Source organism: Barbus barbus, assembly GCF_936440315.1.
Source record: "Barbus barbus genome assembly, chromosome: 30".
Taxonomy (NCBI): domain Eukaryota; kingdom Metazoa; phylum Chordata; class Actinopteri; order Cypriniformes; family Cyprinidae; genus Barbus; species Barbus barbus.
In genome coordinates, this window is record NC_136758.1 from 22,801,524 (window position 1) to 22,817,879 (window position 16,356).

General features: G+C 36.8%; 1 protein-coding gene across 1 annotated transcript in view; it reads right to left on the reverse strand.

Moving 5' to 3' along the window:
* LOC306850568 (protein Smaug homolog 1-like) overlaps positions 1–16,356 on the reverse strand; it is a 39,834-nt gene that overhangs the window by 5,697 nt on the left and 17,781 nt on the right. Inside the window, exons 3-11 of the mRNA XM_079386257.1 lie at positions 12,604–13,125; positions 7,491–7,745; positions 7,216–7,325; positions 6,062–6,148; positions 5,209–5,440; positions 4,886–4,971; positions 3,908–4,020; positions 1,810–2,008; positions 410–536 (exon numbers count right to left, since the gene is read on the reverse strand). Of these exons, the coding sequence (XP_079242383.1) occupies positions 410–536; positions 1,810–2,008; positions 3,908–4,020; positions 4,886–4,971; positions 5,209–5,440; positions 6,062–6,148; positions 7,216–7,325; positions 7,491–7,745; positions 12,604–13,125 (1,731 nt within the window). The remainder of the gene's footprint in view (positions 1–409; positions 537–1,809; positions 2,009–3,907; positions 4,021–4,885; positions 4,972–5,208; positions 5,441–6,061; positions 6,149–7,215; positions 7,326–7,490; positions 7,746–12,603; positions 13,126–16,356) is intronic.

Sequence of the window (16,356 nt, forward strand, 5' to 3'; positions counted from 1 at the left end):
TATATCTTTTATTGTTTTTTATGACATTTTCTATTCAAAGACGGTTTAAAGGGAAATATGTTTTTATATGGTGGTTAGTACAAAAGTCTAGTTTAGGAAAAAAATGTGCATTTACAAATATTTTTTAATGCAGCACAATGAACTGCACACTCAAACATTTATTACTGATTTTCATGCACCGCAATAAATAAATAAATAAATAAACACTGTCCAATTGAAGAGACAAAGTTTAAAGTCATTAACAAGCATTTTTACCACCAAGCTCCGACCTTAATCGTAAGGAATTTTTTTCAAACTGTTGCCTCTTAAGTCATCTGGGGGGTTTGTGTCAGAGATGATGGTACTTCTGCTTTGCCTGAGCAGACTGTGAGTTACACATGATCAGAGTGTTTGAGTTCTTGTCTCTTACCTGTTTGCTGGAACATGGCCATGGTGTGTGGGTTGGTGTGGACGGGTAGCGATCGAGTCCTCTGAACGGAGCTGTGGGTGCGGCTGGGCATGCTGTTACTGCCCCCTGGATTGGCAAACCACAAACCCTACCACAAAAACACACACGTCAGCCAAATTACAATAACATCATACTACAATCTGTGCTCATGTTCATTAAACTAATGGATAATACATGGAAAACAGTTTCACCTGATTATGAAGCCTTGTATTGTTCTAAACATTAAATGACTAGTAATGAAAACACATCCTTTCTCATTCATTCAGTGTTAAACGTATGACTTTTCTTCTACAAAACTCTTCTATATACAAATTAATCTAACTAAAACGTCCATGTCACATTTCACCATAAAATTAGATTTTAAATTTTATTTTATTTTGATATTTTTACATTAAATATAATTTTATTATATTTTTGTACCATTATGGGGTTCTTTTTGCTACTGTAACATTATCTTTATGACAATTAAGAATATTTACTGTAATTTGCTTCAGTTTACATAATTGCCATTATTCTCATTATTTGTAATACAAAATTTTTTTTTTTTACTTTATATGCATAAATTTAATTATTTGTGTAACTGTGCAAGTGATTTATTACTGTAATACAATTTTTTTTATTTTTAAAATGTCATACACATACATTTACTTTGCCTTATGGTAATGAGAAATTTGTGCCGGGGCAATATTTTCAATTGATGTTTTTTGTTTTTTTTAGGGTGATGTATCACTCGAACATGTAACTGATCATTTAGTACGATTCATCCATTCATGTAGTGATCTGATAATCTGTTAAATTCTTCTAATCTGCATATCCGACTTTCATTCACTCTCTCTCTCACTCCCTTCATTTGACTCCCTCTCCCCCTTTCCTGGCCCTCCCGTACAGAGGAGCAGGGAAAAACAGGAAATGCCTGTGCACTGTTCTCACTGCCTCTGACTAGCTCCCTCTCTCTCTCTCACTCTCTCTTTCTTTCTCTCCTCTTCTTCTCTCCCCTCCCCTCTCTCTCTCCTCCCTCCAGTCGCACTTCTCCCCACATATGACTCATCGGCTGTTTCGCGCACCTAACCCCACCATCCACAGACTCTGAACCAGGGAGGCAGTTGGAACTTCCTCCCATTGTAAGAGTGCCTAGAAAAATGTTTGAGCAGACACGCAAGAATGCCAGGTTATCACTGTGCTTCCAAAACCCTATCCTCAGTTGTTCCATTCAACAGTGATGTAGGATTTCTGTAATGCTGTAAATTGCCTCCAGCTCCATCCACTTCAAAAACTAGAGCTCCCTTCATTTTGAAGTGGTAATAGAGTCATTTAGGCTTCGGGTTGGGTGTTGTTGAAAGCCATCATGAGAAATGACAGACCTGTCTTCCCTGTTTCAGGCCGGTAGGGGTGCTGCTGCCGCTTCGGGGGGTTGGTCCGAACAGGCCGGTGGTACCCAAAAGGATGGGTCTGACACCAGGCAAACTCCTCATCTGATACTGGCGCAGGTTCCTCCGGGTGGGAACGCCACTGCCTACGCATCCTGTGGTTGGGAGGGAGTTGGACTGACCGTAACGACTGCTGAAATGAAAAAAAAAGAAGACAGTGTCAAAAAATACCACTCAGATGCTATTACAGAAAGAGAAAGCAACTTCAAACATTTTTATCAAATGTATTATTATTAATATATTATATAAATAAAAAAAGTATTATTTATATATTAAAATATAATACAGCATAATATATATGCAGAATTACATAATTTTTATACATGATTATTATATAGTGTGAGATATATATATATAAATATATATATATATTTATTAATGCCTTACATAATATAATGCATCCCAAATAATTAATACACACACACACACACACGGTGTATTCCTTTCAAAGAAATTTACTCATATTATGTTTTCTTAAAAAAAAAAAGACTTGACAGCCCTAGTATCTATTAAAAAGCTGAGAACAAACTCATATTTTTGGTATGATTTTGGCAGCAGTAAAAAAATGAGAGTCTGTGTAGGTGTCACGGGTTGCCGGGGGAAGAAGCTCGAAAGAGGCAGATAGTCAAATGAACAGAGAAATCCACATTGAAAAATAAGAGAACACAACCTCTTTACACAACGTAGACAGGACAAAGAAACTGAGGAAAGGCAGGGCAATATGTCCTAACTCAAACGATGGACTAATGAGTGAATTAACAAGACACAGGTGAACAAAATGACATAATCAGGAAACTAGGTCACAGGCCAACTGAAATCACAATGAAAACTAGGACAACAACCAAACATAACCCTAACAGTAGGAGGGCCTTTTTCTATTGACTTTCACAATGGGGGACATTAAAGTTAAAAAGTTTGAGAACCACTGATGTAGAAGTGCATCATGCCTCATACTGTGCTATAAAATAGGAGATTCCTGTTGAGTATCATATGCTCTATTTTCGGGCCGTGATGTAATCCAGTAGGGAGTGACGGCAAAGCGTGACTCATGGTCCTAAACACATCTGTGTTGTCTGTGGTTTTTGATCATCATTAAAGTATTAGTCCAATAAATAAAAACACAGATGGCAATAATTCTGCCCTAAACCAATCAACGTATCTGACAGAGTAAACCTCAAAAAGACCCTTGGCTAATGTCTGTTCTCAGTCCACTGCATGACGTAATTCGGTAAAGCTTGAGCAACAAACCTGGTTTTGTCAGGAAACACTGCTCTGCTAATCAGACGACAGCTGTCATAGTGAATAACTTCCACTGAATTTTACTCAATCATTTAGAAATATGTGAAGAATAATGTACAGTCACATATCATTTTTACAATAGCAATTTATTTTGAAATAATGATTATCTGACTGCACATTATACCACCTAATGCACATCTAACTACCACATTAAATTGACTAAATTATTTTTTAGGTGAAAAGACTATAGAGTGATAGATTTCTGGTCTTCACAAAAAGTACCAATACTGGCCAGTCAAAATCAAGTACTCCAGAATGTCATATAATAATTTGAAGAATATTACTATTTACAAGAAATGTTCATATCAAGTCCATACTTTTTTTCAAAAGTCCTCCATAGTGTCTCAGGTAGGCATTTAAACATCAATAAATGCACCAGATTTTGACAAGCTAAAATTCTCTGATAGATGTAGAAGCACCATTTTTATTGTATTTTTAATGCATGTTTTCAACATGTTTTGGTTGATGTCAAACTAACCACAAATATAATCTAATGGACAACAATGGATTTTTTTAAAAGTGAATGTGCATTTTTAGATAAAACAGAGGGTTAACTCTTCAATAATATCGACACAAGGGTTTAAAAGCAGAGCAACGTGTTAAAAAATATTACGTAATTTTGGAATTACATTTATAGCATCATATCCTCATCATGGGAACCTCTACAGAATCTAAACAGAACAAGGTTAAATTGTGCTTTGGTTCTAACCACGAGCTCCAAAATCCACTTTACCTTCTTCTCTGTCCTGTTAGGTCCAGGAGAGTTTTCCGTGAAATTGACCGGAACTGCACCTGCACCTGCTGCTTCCAAGACAACAACCTCTTCTTCTGTGTCTCTGTGAAGACCTGTGAGAGGTGGGAGACATCAGAGCATTGAGAGACTCAGGATTTCCATTCCAGCTCAACATACTTCACACCTCATAACTGATCCAGAACTCAAGAACAGTGTCTAATGGGACTATGTCTGCTTATTCTTAAATTTAGTGTGTAATTTGTTCAGAAGTTTCAATAATAAGGATAATACAAACCAGAAAAGGGAACTGTACGCTCGCCATCTGCTGACCTCAACAGTCTCACATGAGAAACTAAAACACTTTTTGTAATGTTTAAGGCATTTGTTAGATGCTACAAAATCAAATGAATGTTTAGTGAATTTAAGTCTAATTTCTCAGAGACACTCTTAAAAATGTGGAGTCTTCCTGATGAGAAGATGGTAAATATATTATTATATATATATATATATAATTTTATAGTATTTATTCATATTTTCAATTATAATTTATTTTTATATGATCAGTTATTGTTATTATTATTTTCTTGTGCTTTCATTTTTAATATTTCCATTTAGCTTTATTTTATTTTTATTTATGCTTCAGTTTTAGTCATTTTAATGTTTCGACTTAAACTTGTGACAGTTGGCTGCCAAGGCAACATTTCTAATTTTCGTTGAAGTTATTTCAGCTTTACTTTAATTACCGAAAAATGATTTAAAATAGTTTTAGTTTTGTTTAACAATAACAACACTGGTTCACTAACCATTTTACTTCCATTATTTGACACGTTTCTGAGTGGAACAGGATATTCAATAAATAAGGACATGATTGTATCCAATGGGAATTATAAAAAGCGGATGATTTTTTCACAAAAAGACCAAGAATCTTTCATGTATTAAGAAATGATTAAAGGATACTTCAAGTTGATGAACACTCACCTCATGGATTAGGCACTTATCAATGAGCTGTAGGTAGGAACTAATGTTCTCCTCATCCGACCCGGAGACAAGGAGCTGTGTGCAAACTGTCACAAAAACAGAAAGAAAGAGTTAAAGTCACATACAGTATTTATAAAAAACAACTTCTTACACAATGCCTCATAGTTATGGAAAACTCAGCAAAGAGCTGAGGGAAGTAAATAACATAATCTCTGTTTGACATCTTCTGACCCATTTTTCTGTCCGTAAATGGAAATTTGTGACCTAAACATTGCTAAAAGCCTCAAATGATTCTTATTTGATGGAAAGAACTACGTATGAACCTTTGCCCATGACGCGAGTGAACTGAGCGGGGATGTCTCCCTCGGCTATGACCGTGGAGCTGCCCTCCGTCTCGCCTCCGCCCAGGTGGGAACTGGCGATGCTGCTCTTCCCCTCTGCGCTCAGCAGGTGGCGCTGTGAAGACTCCTCTGTGCTGCAGGCTTTAATGGGCGTCTGGATGATCTGGTGGAGCTCCTGCAAAGGAGCACGTAGATTCCCTCCCTCCAAAATGTCCTGAAAGAGAGAGAGATGACGAATGGATGCGAGTGTAGCTGTTATATTCAAGGTTGCGGTGCAGCATTATTTTGGACGCTTCCATAAATTCAATACGGGCAACTGTCAGGTGTCGGGATATTTAAGACATGTAATGAGGTGGAAAATGGCATGTGAGGACAAAATAAAGGTCTACCAAAAATACGAGCATGTTTGTTTCCCCGTCGCACGGTGCGACTCTTAACAGGGCCGACACATGCGGGACATTAAAACTTTAAATGGATCCAACTATCAGGAGGAGGTGTCTGATTTCTGATGCTACAAATGCATCGAGATGGAAAGCTTGATGAAAAGGTTGCTCTGTAATTAGACATCCGGCTCATGTCTCTTGTTGTTTCAAATATTGTGTCCTTGAATTAATTAGATGACATTTAATAATGAACACATACAAATTGCATGTGAAAATGATAATGGCAAAGGTTTGGGCTTCAGAGGCTGGAAACTGAAAGGTTGAAGGTTCAAACCCAAATCTGAAACAGTGGAAAAAATTATCCACAGTATGAATGACTGCAAATGTAAAGTTTAATAGGACTGTTCACAAAAATAAAGACTATGGGTTGAAATAAATTGCGAGGCTCTGACCTTCTCCAAACAACGCAGCAGGTTTTGTCTGTCTTTCAGCTTCTGAATACTGATGATGATCTTGTGTCGTGCCCCTTTGGTGACTTGCTATATCAGAGAAAAATATAGGTACATGCTATATGACATAACAACAGATCTCATAATATGCAAAGCTGCTACAATATATAAAATGTAAAAATCTATAAATGTACATACATGATGGAGACAATATATATGATTCCCACACAATAATAGCCACATTTCACACATAAAAACACACAAATTGCCATAAAATGAACTTTTCCAATGAGGCCATTGATTTCCAACCCTTGCAGCAAACAAATAGCTAGAAGAGTCATTAAATAATTGAGTCTTTTGATTGGCTCGTACTCTCACATGAGCATGTCTGTATCTTGTACATGCTAGAACCTCCCTTTAATCATTTTTACACTGGAGATCTGCAAAACTGATTTTCTTGATCAGTATTTTTGACTGAGCTTTGCCATGAACAAAATGATTTAACTAAAACGAGTGAGCAAATTAATAATTATGGTTACACTTTAAGGTGTCCTTGTTACAGTGTAATTATATATTTAAGTACCGAGTAATATTAATTAACTACATCTACTTGGCATGAAATTACTTATGCATAATTTATTGTTGTTATAATAGTAAGTACATGTAACCTGCAACAAGGACAGTGTAAAATAAAGTGTTACCTAGTGTGTTACCTACCTATGTTTTATTAATTCATACTCTCGTTTTCATTCAATCTCTGCCATGATTTACTAATTAGTTTCCTTGTTTTAATTCAATTCAATCATAGCTACAATTTACCTAAAATGAGGAAACAAATGAATAAGTCATGGGAACAAATTCTTAATTTTTGGCTAATATGTCTTTTCGAACTGATTAAAAATGGGGTGTCAACGGGGTGAGAAATATAAATGTATTACAATATATAAATGTATGTTTTAATCACAAAAGCTTCAAATTTTTTAATTGATTTCTCTAAATACAAGACTTATTATCTTACACTAGCTTGTAAAAATATCTTAAAGTAAATGTATCTTATTTTACATATGTTTAATTATTTATACTGGAATGCAAGACAAAACTATTGAGTAAGAAAGTCATTTTTGCAGCCTAGCAATGAAACGTATTAAATCAGCAACCTGAGCTTCCAGCTGCTGCTCCGTCAGCGACATCATCTCATCATAGGTCATGGTGGAGAAGAGTCCAGCGTACTTATGGAGACGGAGACTCTTCAGCCACGCCGGCACATCTGAGAGGGACAACACATTGTTCCAGATGAAGAGCAATGCAGGATCATTTTTCTTGTAAGTGACCTAGTTCTTAAAGCCCTGGGCTCATCATGACTAATTAGACCAATTAATTAGTTGTTTACTTGTCGTAAAAAACAGTCTACATAAACGCTTCTGTGGCTCACCCCTCATCCCACTGCCCTCCTCATGGAATGTACTTCGGACAGCGGCGTGTTCCTCCAGGTGCTCGCTGCCGCCGCTGCCCGAGGACGCCACGCTGCTCTGAGGAGAGATAGGGGCGTGATCGGGGGCCGGCCCGCGGGGACGCAGGTCCTCCTGGGAGAGCCATCCGTGCCCCAGAGGCTGGTTAGATCCGCCGCTCATCGGAGGGGTCAGAGACACCGAACGCCGCAGAGGACTGTGCTGTCCACCCAACAGAACTGCGAGAAAAGAGACACGTGCCGTGAGTTAGGGCCACAGCGATCATCATAAACACAAGCAAGTCAAATGTACAAGCTACGATTAGTAGCTCTGTTGTCACTAAGCAGACATATGGGTGAACTTTTTAAAACATACTATTTTCTGTCTAGTCAGTGTGGACAATCATGGGGTCGAGTAGTATAGTCTAGTAGCCAGCCCATAGAGCCCCATTATGAACCCGGAAATGTTGAGTACACCAAAGTTTTATTGCAGAAATGTGAAGTATGGGTCCCCAGCATACAGAAACTGCCGGATGCTAATTTGCATATGTTGAGCAATTTGGATAATTAGCATAATTAGCATTATTAGCTTAATCGTCCATTTTGGCCACATATTTTGCACTGTATGGCGAATTTCTACAATATGTGAGTGGTTTTAGAGGATGCTGATTTCATTTCTGGCACTTTCAGACTTCAAAATGGTAATTCTATAACAAATTTGGATAAATTTAGACACATTTTTTATTAATTTCGGACAAAATTTTAGGTTATTTTCATGGTAAACACAATATTCTCACATTTCAGAATCACAAGAACTCTTGCTCTTTGATGTGAATGTTGATAACCTCAATTTGTTTACATTTCTTGAGGTCCGGTCATGTTTTTATGCAAATAAGCTGTAGCAGTGAGCTGTTGTAGTTATAGTCTAGATTTAAAGTCAAAATTCACCTTGCAAATATTTTTATATTCTTATATCGCCTTAATATTCGTACAAAAGTCAGTCAAGGGATTTAATGTTGACATTTTAATGTTGGCATTACTTATGTTTTCACATTAAGATAAAAGGTGGACAGAGTTATAATGACAGTATTGTTCAGTACATTGTGAATTTCTATTCAGATCCATTTTGTGGGTGAATCTGGTGTTCTAAAATTAGTTACCATAATTTAAAATTGTTGTATTCTTCTTTGTTTAAAATTCACTTCTTGCGATTTCCAGTCTGCAATCCCCAGCCACCAGATGTTGTCATCGTGGATGCACCCCAGATCATTTATCACGTGGTTTGGCCATCGTCTGGGACAGTGGCAGATCTTGCAGCCAGCATGGGACGTCAGCTTAATTGTTACGATACCCACACTTTTGTCATCTTTGACAGATATTTGCAGGTGTCTGCCAAGGACCATGAGAGACATAGAAGAGCAGGAGAGAGCTCCACAGAGTACAAGCTCTCATTGACTACACCTCTACCTAGTCGAGACAAAGTCTTGAAAAACAAGCACAACAAACAAAGGCTGAGCGAACTCCTGTATACTTTCAATGTAGGAAGTAAGATCATGATGGTCAGTAAAGCTGACAGCATTGACACTCATGATGAGGCCGATATATCACTTATATCTTACATGTTAGATGCTGTCAGACATGGGGCTTCAACTGTTCACATTCTCAGTGATGACACAGATGTCTTTGTGCTTATGGTTTATTGGTGTTGGAAGGCTGGTATCACAACTAACCTACAGATGGAAAAATGAAATGGCACTGTTCTCAGCATAAATGCAACTGCAGAGAATCTGGGTGACCAATGTGGTTCCATTCTGGCCATGCATGCTCTTTCGGGATGTGATACCACCTCATATCCTGTCGGGAAGGGGAAGGTGTCTGCACTCAAGGCCATGAGAGTCGTACCTGGTAAGCTTCTCCACTGTATTGGAGAGGCAGAAGCCACAGATTTACAGATCACAAAAGCAACAAGGGCTTTCTTTCTGGCTCTGTACAATCAGAGGAACTCTGTAACCTTGGATGGGGCCCGGTATGAAATTTACTAAAAGCGCAAAAGGCCCCCAGCACTGAAGGCACTACCTCCTACAGAGCGCAAGAGGGCTGGTCACGCTAGACTTTAAGCATTATTTTGGACTGCAATGAATATGAGCAACAGGGTATGATTTCATATTCCAGGGCTATTTTGAATAATAAACAATAATGTATTCAAAATGTTATACCATTTAACATACCACTTACTCTACTCCATTTCTTACATTAATCAATTAGTGATTACAATACACTAGCTCTATTAATGATTTTTTTTATATTTTTTTTATATTTTTTTTCATTTCCATTTATTTCATTTATAGTTTTACTAAGTTTAGTACTTTAAATTTATTTTATTTTATTTTAATTAACATAAGAGTTTTAGATTTAGTTACAGTGGTTTACACAATTTAAAAAAAAACAATCTTTTTATAGACCCATAAAACTATATATTATATTAATATACTAAATAAAAAAGTAGCTATTTATTTGATTTATTCTGCTATTTTTTATAACACAATGGACAAACCTAATGTGTAACTTTAACATGCTGTCAGATGAAAATGCAGTCAGTAACAAATTTATAAGCTCCATGTTTTTTGGCTCACTGACTAGAACAGACTCGTGTGTTTGGGATCTGACTATGCTTTCGATTCACTAAAATGAACTGACTCAAGAGTCATTTGTTTGTGAATCAGACTACACTGCTAAAGCTGCACAGTAAGTTTTTGATTCACTACAAGGAAAACTAAAAAGAACCACTCAAGAGTCTGAATGATTTAGAACCAGTTGTGAATAAAAGTTCCTGGTTCCAATCCCAAATGACAAGCAAATGATACATTATCAATACCAGCTCATCTCAAATATGAACTGTACCCCATATCCTCATTTTCAAGCAGACTCGTGTGTGGTTGGAATTTTGAACAACTTTCATGGCAAACATCTGAGACTAGTCTGACTAACAGCTTCTGTAGCTCTAAACTGCTTTAGCCAGCACAAGCAACACAAGTTTATTTGTTTCCAGTAAGCGGGGAAAACCTGGCAAACCAAACAAGCTGCGAGTCTTTTCCATTGCGCCTAAACAGGTGAGCCTGTCTTCCTCTTCTGGAACATTCAACCCCGTCACGGATGAGGGGAAAGAGGAAACAAACAGAACGAGATGGAGAAGATACGTTGTGGGCCGTGTGGAGAGCCTTCTCTCCTCCTATATGCGGCTGTAAATGTTAGGACTATGTATAGGTCTTCACGGGCTAGTTTAAAATAGGTGCCCAGCTAACATTACAAGGTCCAGTCCCTAAATATTAGCCATTTTCCCTAAATACAAACCCCCACAAAGGATACCTTACAAGGGAAGAGCAGGGATGGTATGTGGTGCTTAGTTGGGGAGGTGAGAGGGTGTTTGTGTGGGTAAAGAAAGAAGGACACAGGATGCTGCCCTAATTCAATTTACAAATGTTCATTGGTGAGTATGTGGAAAAAATTTAAAAGATGGTCTTATATATTATTAGATTTTATTCTCCTCTGTCAAGGAGACAAATAAGTTTTTTTATTGTCTAACCAATCATGATTAAAAATTTGCTGTAAAGAAGTAAATTTACACCTACCGTGATACCGTGAATGGACCAAAACTACAACGAACTGAATCCTTCATTTTAGTGTTATTAATATATTAATGTATTTACAGAAAATAAATTAACGAATTAAAAAAAAAAAACATATAAAGAAGCTGGCGCCAATTTCACCTTTCACCTGATACAATACATGGATATAAAATGTAATGTACGCATATTATAATTTATAGTATTTAATTTGGATAAATTAATGCATTATTTAAAAATTATATATACCATCTACTCTTATTTTAAATAGAAGACATTTAATACATTAATTCATCAGTGATTACAATCCACTATATCCATGCTTTTCTCACAGGCTTTGAGAAAAAAATGACTGGAAAATTATTGCTATTAATAAGATAATTTTACTACAAAATAATTTATTTTTTTATTGTTAAACTAATGTACCTTTTTTATTGTTTACAGTGGTGCTGTTTTAGTATTATTTATAAACTATTAAAGTATTATTACATTTAATAAGTTTACTTTGTAGTAATTTTGTCATGTAATTTAGTATTTTTTATTAGTTTAATTTGTATTGTTTTAATTAAATAACAGTAAAATTACATTACAGTTTTACAAAGGAAATGCAATGTTAGTGTTGTATTTGGTTTCACTAATTATTCTGCTAAATAGAAATAACAATAGTGTAGGCCATGTTGTTAATTTTTTAGCATGTTAGAAGGTAGTTTTTAGTTTTTTTTGGTAAATGCCCAAATTAATCAAATCAAAATTGCAATTAAAAATAAACGAAAGCTTGTGAATCTGAATCAAACTAAATTCAGGAAATCCGTATCAATAAGCAGCCTTAGCTTACATGATACCGAGGATTAAACTAAACCATTTAGCACAATAAGTCAAAGGGAACAGCAGTATTTGTCCAGTGGACAGATAAGATAATATTTTTAAAGCCTACATCCTGATTCCTGAGGCTGCTGGAGGTGAGCTGTGAAACCAGTCCTTTGTGCTGTTAAGTACTCTAAGCAGTCAAAAATAAAGAGGATCTGGTGGAGCAGTGCTTTAAATGTGCCCTTATTTATATCCTCAGCTGTCTCCATCAGAAAAAAAGACCCTTGCATTCTTAGCTGGAAATATCATGCTCTGACCACAGATATGTTCAATCTGAATATCTTTGTTACGCCCACAGCACAGTAGTGCTGCATACACACGTTTTTTCCTCTAGTTTCATGGGCTATCGTACTTCTGAATGCTCCTACATGTGAGAGATAAACTTGAAGTCATTAGTACAACACCTGAACTGTCCAGGAGGAAATTAATGGGGATTTGTTGAAAGATTTGACATCTCGCTAGTCTGCATCTGCAGCTGTTTTAATCGCAATTGCCAAAGACAAAATAGCAGCTATCTTATATGAAACACCTGTGGTTATGGACAGACTAAGCAATGGAAGACAGACGGCGTCCCACGTTAAGCCGAAAGTGAAGAATGGCCCACTCACTTGTGTTGGTCCCACTGCCTGTACCTACAGCATTGATAGTGGAGGGCACGGAGGATGATGGGTACAGTGAGAGGTGCCCATTTTCACAGCCCTGTTGCTGCTGCTGCCAACTTCCTAACCCAGAGTCCCTCGAGCTCTGCCAGCCATTGAGATGGTCGTCTGACCCGTAGCGCTGGTGATGGGGGTAGAGGTGCGGAGGCTGGCCGTGGTGAGAGGAAGGCGCGCGCTCAAGGGAGTCTCCGGCTCCTCGGGCGGCTGCCCGCTCCTCCAGGTGGTTGAGCCAGAGGGCGAGGTTCCCTCGGTCCTCGAGGGAGGTTGCGGGGTGGATGAGGGCGTAGGACAGAAGCTGCCTGCTTTCCTCTAAGTGCCGGCCATGTTCGATGGTGTGGCCCAAGATCTTCGGCAGGAGACTCATGTACTCCACCTTGGCCTCGACGTTGCCGGGTTTGAGGAGAGGCAGATGGGTCAGAACCAGAGAGATGACCCGTTCTTTCGGCTCACTCTGCCACTGACTGATCACCACTGCAAAATAAGAAAAAGGAGAATTAACATAGGATTACAGAAGTTTACAGAAAAGGGCATCTTAAAAATAAAATAAAATATAATAAAAATTATATATATATAATAATATATAACAAATATATAATTAAAAATAACTTCAAAGTTTCATAAAGAACATCTTAAAATAAAATAAAAAGTTTAGCACATATTTTCACAGAAAAGGTTACCTTAAAATAAAATAATAAAATAAAATAAATGGGATTCAAAGTTTAGCATAAGTTTACAGAAAGAGCACCTTAATAAAACAGAAAAAAAATAAATAAATAGAATTGTAGGTTTGGCATAAATTCTCAGAAAAAGGCGCATTAAAATAAAATATGAATTTAACATGGTATAGATATGGTTTATCGCATTGTGCATGGAAGGTACACAGTGATATATGCCTGGATGAAATAACATGAGCAAGTCATCCCTGTTTTTACTCTTCCTTTAAAATAACTGCTGCATTTTAAGCATTTGGTGAGGACACTATTCATAACCAGGGTCATGCAACCTATTGTAACATGCCTCAAAAATGAACTATAGGAACTATAGATACTTTGAGGTCCCGGCAGATGCTTTGTCCACCACCAATAATAGAGAATGCCGGCCACAGAAGAGTGAATTCTGGCCACCTCTAGATCACGTCTATGACTCATTTTTTCTCTGGGTCTGTCTTTACTTTGGACATGGAGGCACAAGTGGCATCCAAAAATGACTTTTTGTAGGCCTAATGATACATGATCATAATCTCATGAAAGCTGTCAACAACATGTCCAGGTCATATTTCACCCCAAAATCGAAAGAAAGATATTGTTTTCCTAAATAAATTGATTATTTTTAGGAATTAAAGTTTTTTTATATGAGCTTACAATGAAAAGAAAAATTTAATTTTCAATAACATATGCAAAAATAATTATATATTATTTAAAGGATAAAATATGTATACATCATTGTAGTATGTTCAGTCCTGCTGAACATATAAAGTGTCATTTTCTTTTGATTTGGGGATAAAATGTGTCCCCGACATGTTTTCACCAGTTTACAAACACAGAAAAGAGACAAGATCAAGAGACATGTTTTGCAGTTTATTGTAGCTTTAACGAAACAGGATCATAAATGTTTCATCGGTGTGTGTATAAGTAGAGATGTTTCAGCGGTCTTCCGTCATGTTTAGCATGAAGCTATGCTTGTTTAGACCTCATACCAGTGTCATGCCAAAGACAGACACACAGACTTGAGGACGACTGTGGACTGATGATTAAGTGTCTCTCTGGGAGTCTTTTTCAGGCACTTCCATTTTTACTGATGGGCCACCGGGATTCTAGAGGGCAAGCAGACAAACCCAGTCCACACCCCCTGGTGGTCCTTTATCTATGAGGCTATTCAAATCCACAACTTTTCAGTTACTTACCCAGACTTTAAATCAACATCCATTTATTACAAAGCGCAATAAAATACTGTTCATTTGATCAAGTTCATATTCACAGTCAGTACTAACTAAGACCATGTGTGTGCAACCACAATCACAAACCACTTAAAAACATGTCGTGTTAAAAGGAATAGTTTACCCAAAAATGAAAATTTGCAGAAAATTGTCTTACTCTCAGGCCATTCAAGATGTAGATAAATTTGTTTCTATATCAGAGCAGATTTGGAGAAATTTAGCATTACATCACTTGTGAATGGGTGCCGTCAGAATGCGAGTCCAAACATCTGATAAAAACATCACAGCAATCCACAAGTAATAAATATGACTCCAGACCACCAATTGAATTAACATCTTGTGAAGTGAAAAGTTGTGTTTTGCAATAAACAAATTCACATCAGTGTTTTTAACTTCAAACCATTGCTTCTGCTCAAAATATAAGTCCTCTATCCATAAAATAGTTTTTTCCAGTAAAAAAAAAAGTAATCTCATCTAAATCAGGAGAGAAATATTATGCACAGACGAAACACCATTTAAAAGTGAAAACGGTTCAAAACAAATATGAGGTTGGATTTTGATGTAAGAAGTAGTGCTGTCAAACAATTAATTGCGATTAATCGCATACAAAATAAAAGTTTTTGTTTACATAATATATGTGTGTGTACTGTGTATATTTATTATGTATATATAAATACACACACATGCATGTATATATTTTGAAAATATTTACATGTATTCTCATGCATATATTTATATTCATATAATTTATATTTTTCTTAATATATAAATGCATGTGTGTGTATTTATTATACATAATAAATATACACAGTACACACACATATATTATGTAAACAAAAACACTAGTAAGAAGGCAACAGGGGATAGACTTTTTCACTGGAGAAAGTGTTATTATAGATTATGGACTGGTATTTTGGCCAGAAGTGATGGTTTAAGTTAAAATGCATTAATGATGGATTTGTTTATTTAAAAACATGCAGCTTTTTGCTTCACGAGACATTAATTGATGAAGTGGAGTGTGGATTACTTGTAGATTATTGTGATGATTTTATAAGATGTTTGGACTCTCATTCTGACGGCACCCATTCACTGCAGAGGATCCATTGGTGAGGAAGTGACGTAATGCTACATTTCTCCAAATTTGTTCTGATATAGAAACAAACTTATCTACATCTTGGATAGACCGAGGGTGTCAGTCCTTGTCTTGTGTTTCCCCTCCTCCCGTGCCCATATTTGGCCTTCCTGTTCCTGTCCTCGTTTGTCTTCATTAGTTTAATTAGTCCCTAGCCCTGTGTTTGATTAGTCCACACCTGTTCCTTGTTTTCCTAGTGTTTATAAGCCCTGTGTTTCCTAGCCCCTGTGTCCGGTCTTATCATCAGTGATGTTCGTCTCTCCCCATGCTCCTCGTTTCATTGTGTGTTCAATAAACGGCTTATTGATACCTCCACGTCTCCGCGCTCCTTGTATCCCAAGAGGGAACGTGACAGAGGGTGAGTAATTTTCATTTTTGGCTGAACTAAATAAACTAATCTTCCTTCAAAATGTTTAGAAATATCTAAGAGAAAGTAAAAAAAAAAATTAAAGTGCTTAGTCAGAAACAAGAGAATTCTTCATAAATTACATCCAATGAGTGATGAGAGAAGGTTACACGTCCACCACTATGTGTCACCACTCAGCGCAGTTCAGTTGTGCTTTGCCAAAGGTTGTGATGAGTTTATCTGGTAATATAGTCCTCATGACCCCCAGTAACACTCCACTACTAAAAT